Source organism: Coffea arabica, chromosome 10c (assembly GCF_036785885.1).
Source record: "Coffea arabica cultivar ET-39 chromosome 10c, Coffea Arabica ET-39 HiFi, whole genome shotgun sequence".
NCBI classification, from domain to species: domain Eukaryota; kingdom Viridiplantae; phylum Streptophyta; class Magnoliopsida; order Gentianales; family Rubiaceae; genus Coffea; species Coffea arabica.
Window position 1 is genome coordinate 7,782,203 of NC_092329.1, and position 3,120 is coordinate 7,785,322.

The 3,120-nt window shown below is 38.4% G+C and overlaps 1 protein-coding gene across 1 annotated transcript; it reads right to left on the reverse strand.

The window, feature by feature from the left end:
• Nucleotides 1-440: 440 nt before the first annotated feature.
• LOC113713401 (uncharacterized) lies at nt 441-2,542 on the reverse strand. The gene has a single exon (XM_027237122.2). It carries the CDS (start codon nt 1,980-1,982, stop codon nt 678-680), a length of 1,305 nt encoding a protein of 434 aa, XP_027092923.1. The 5' UTR covers nt 1,983-2,542; the 3' UTR covers nt 441-677.
• Nucleotides 2,543-3,120: the final 578 nt, after the last annotated feature.

Genomic DNA, 3,120 nt, shown 5'->3' on the forward strand with positions numbered 1-3,120 from the left:
GCAAAGGCTGAAACATTTGACAAATTGGCATTCATTGTAATACCAATTCAAGAAGTGACCAATTACTGACTTTTTATGAATCCACTAATACCACCATTAACCAATAGAATTTTAAGTGGCAGCCAAAAAGATCCCATAATAATTAGGCACGACTGGCAGTAATCCTTTGATTCCCAACTATTGCATAGAACTAGTGGTGTAGAAGGTGATTAAAAAGGCTATAACTTCTAAGTCTTGGAATCTTGAACCCATAGAAACACAGACCATTTATTTACGTGGATGCGCAGTAGCATACTTTTGGGTTCTATATATGAATCCTTTGGAGAAAAATGCAAGATTTGCTTGATAAACACTACTATTATAGGACCTTCGGCTTTGGTATTGTCCAGTACCACGTAAACTAAGATCTCAAACCGAAAAAAGGAAAGAAAACCCGTAAGGGAAAAAAAATGCTGAATCAATTAACTTATATAAATTAACAATTCTGAATAAAGAAATATTACCACAAAAACCGGAAAGGGAGGTGATAACTGATCAAAATTATTAAGAAATACATACACATGTATGATCGTCAGCATATAGCATATAATTTCTGGCCTAACACTTCCTCAAGGTATATTATATAATCCTAATTAATTTAAAATTTGTGTACACTACACAAAGGACTAATTAATTAATTAATCAGAAGGGCAAATCCATGATCCCACTGTACCTTCACCCGCTGAGGTAACATTCTCCAAACCCTTATCATGCTGAAACTCTGATGTTGAAGCCGAACAGTTAAACTTGTAATTACTGATATGCTGACTTGACCCTCCCAAGTTTTCTTGACTAGCATTCAATGTCCCTCCTCCATCTTTCCATCCACTGAGGTTTGCATTCACATTCTGATGGTGATCAGGATGATGGCCTAATCCCAGTTCATCGAAGGAAGGAACGTGACTTGTATTCCCTTGATTTTTCGTGGCAAGGGTGACAGATGGCTGATGCTTGTTAAGCAGAAGGGGTTGAATTGAAAGCATCTGATTTTGCATGTTCAGTAAATTCTGAGGCTGTTTTGGAAGGCCAAGATGATCAGGAGGCAAAACAGTATTGCTGCTATTACCCCCACCAGCCGAGGGAATATTAGGAATGTTGCCTGCAGCATTTGTTGTAGTTGATGAAACTAGAGCATCAATCATGGTGTTTGATGAAGTCCCAAATGGGGAAAGCTGAACCATCTTTTGTGCCGAAGGCCTTAGAGGATAAAGGGAGCCTAGTGAATCGGCCAAATGACCAGCTGCCCTCAGGTTTGATGTAGCAACAGTTGAGAAAAGATCAAGCCTTCTTGAAAATGGTGAGGCAGCAGCTGAAAATGGAGCTGTTGGGATGCCCGTAAATTCTTGCACCATTTGTCGAAAGTTGGTCGTATCGGTGGTGAGAACGGTGGTCGGGGCCCTCCTTGATGCCCTGGTACGTTTCTTAGGATTTTTGACTACGTTTGCTGGTTGTTGTTGATCAGCAGTTTGGAGGAGGGAAGCCTTAGCATCGTTCTTTGTTGCCTCAATACCCAGGGATGGCAGCATAGATGGAGATTGACTATTGAGGCCTTGAACACCACCGGCTAGAACTGATTGAGCTGATGATGAAGCTGTTACATTTCCAAAGTTTGCATAATTGGCTTCAGATCTCAATCCTCTGGGCCAGACGAGGTCATGATTACTACCATATTGAGTAGAAGTAGTATTTGTATTTCCACCACTTGGGTTATTGGCTAGTAACGATTGTGGAAAAGCATCAAGACTATTCTGTGAATGAGGATTGAACAAAGTACTAGTGGGTTGGTGAGGAAGAAGTTGTGGAACAGAAGCCTGTGGATGGTCTGAAATTGAACCAAAATGGGCTGATGGATTCAAGAAGGAAGAGATCGATTCACTACGTGACTCATACTCTTCATCACCGCCGCTTGAAGATTGCATACTTCCACTATTCCCAGAATCCATTACCACCAGGCGGCTACTTGATTAATTGCTCCTGTGTATGGCACGAAGATGAAGAAAAATAAAAATTGAAAAACTACTAGTCTACCAAATAATAATGATGGCTAAGCTCTGAGGAAAAATAGAGAATCTTCTCATGGACACGAATGATCAAGATATCTCTTCTGCAAGAAAGCAAGCCATGAAGTGAGTGAAGAGATGTTTATTTTTCAGAAAAAGCTCTCATAAAGTAATCATATTCTCACTGGAACTAAAGCCAAATAAGATAAATGAAAAAGGCATCTAGCAAGGGGTTGTTTCTTTCTAGATGAGGGAGATTATGGAGTAGGGTTTTAGGAGAAGGCAAAAGGGAAAAAAAGAAAGAAAGAAAGAAGAGGAAATGGAAGAGGAGAGGTTTTATAACCTTTTAGGAAGCTCTAACAAAGAGGAAGAAGTTTTTGAGGTTATGGATGTCTAGCACTAAGAAAGGGAGACATTTCCTCTATGGATTGAAGAAGAGTGGTGGGGTCTGTATTGGAGGAGGAGAGCTAAGAAGCTGCCGGTAGGTGGCAACGGGTCAAACTCAAATAGAGATTGAGAGAATGGTTTTGTGAAATTGAGTGTGAAAGCAAGAAAAGGATATGTGACAAAAAGGTTCAAATAAAACTCTTCACAAATGGGAAATGATTCAAGGAACCTATAGTAGTAATTCAATCATCAAAGTGAAAAAGGAAAGAAAAAAAAAAAAGAAAAGAAAACATCCAAAAGGATGGTAGGCAACTGAACTAGAATGAGGTGGCTAAAGGTAGTTGTGAGGGAGAGAATGAGATGGAACAAAATTACAGTTGGTACCACCATAGCCACTTCTTCTGCCGCCATCTACCTTCATCTCAGTTGTTGTATCAAATTTTTCCTAGTAATTTCATTTCATGTTTGGGAACTCAAAATTTCATTTCATCTCATATTGTATTCTGCTATCATGAATCATAATAATTCATGCATACCCATATTTTATACATACATACACAGCGAATTGAACATATCACCAAGAATTAATGATGGATTGCCATATATATATATATATATATATATATATATATGATTATGTAAATATTTTTTTTTACTAAATAAATAAAGATGCAAGCAAGCAATTAGAATTTTA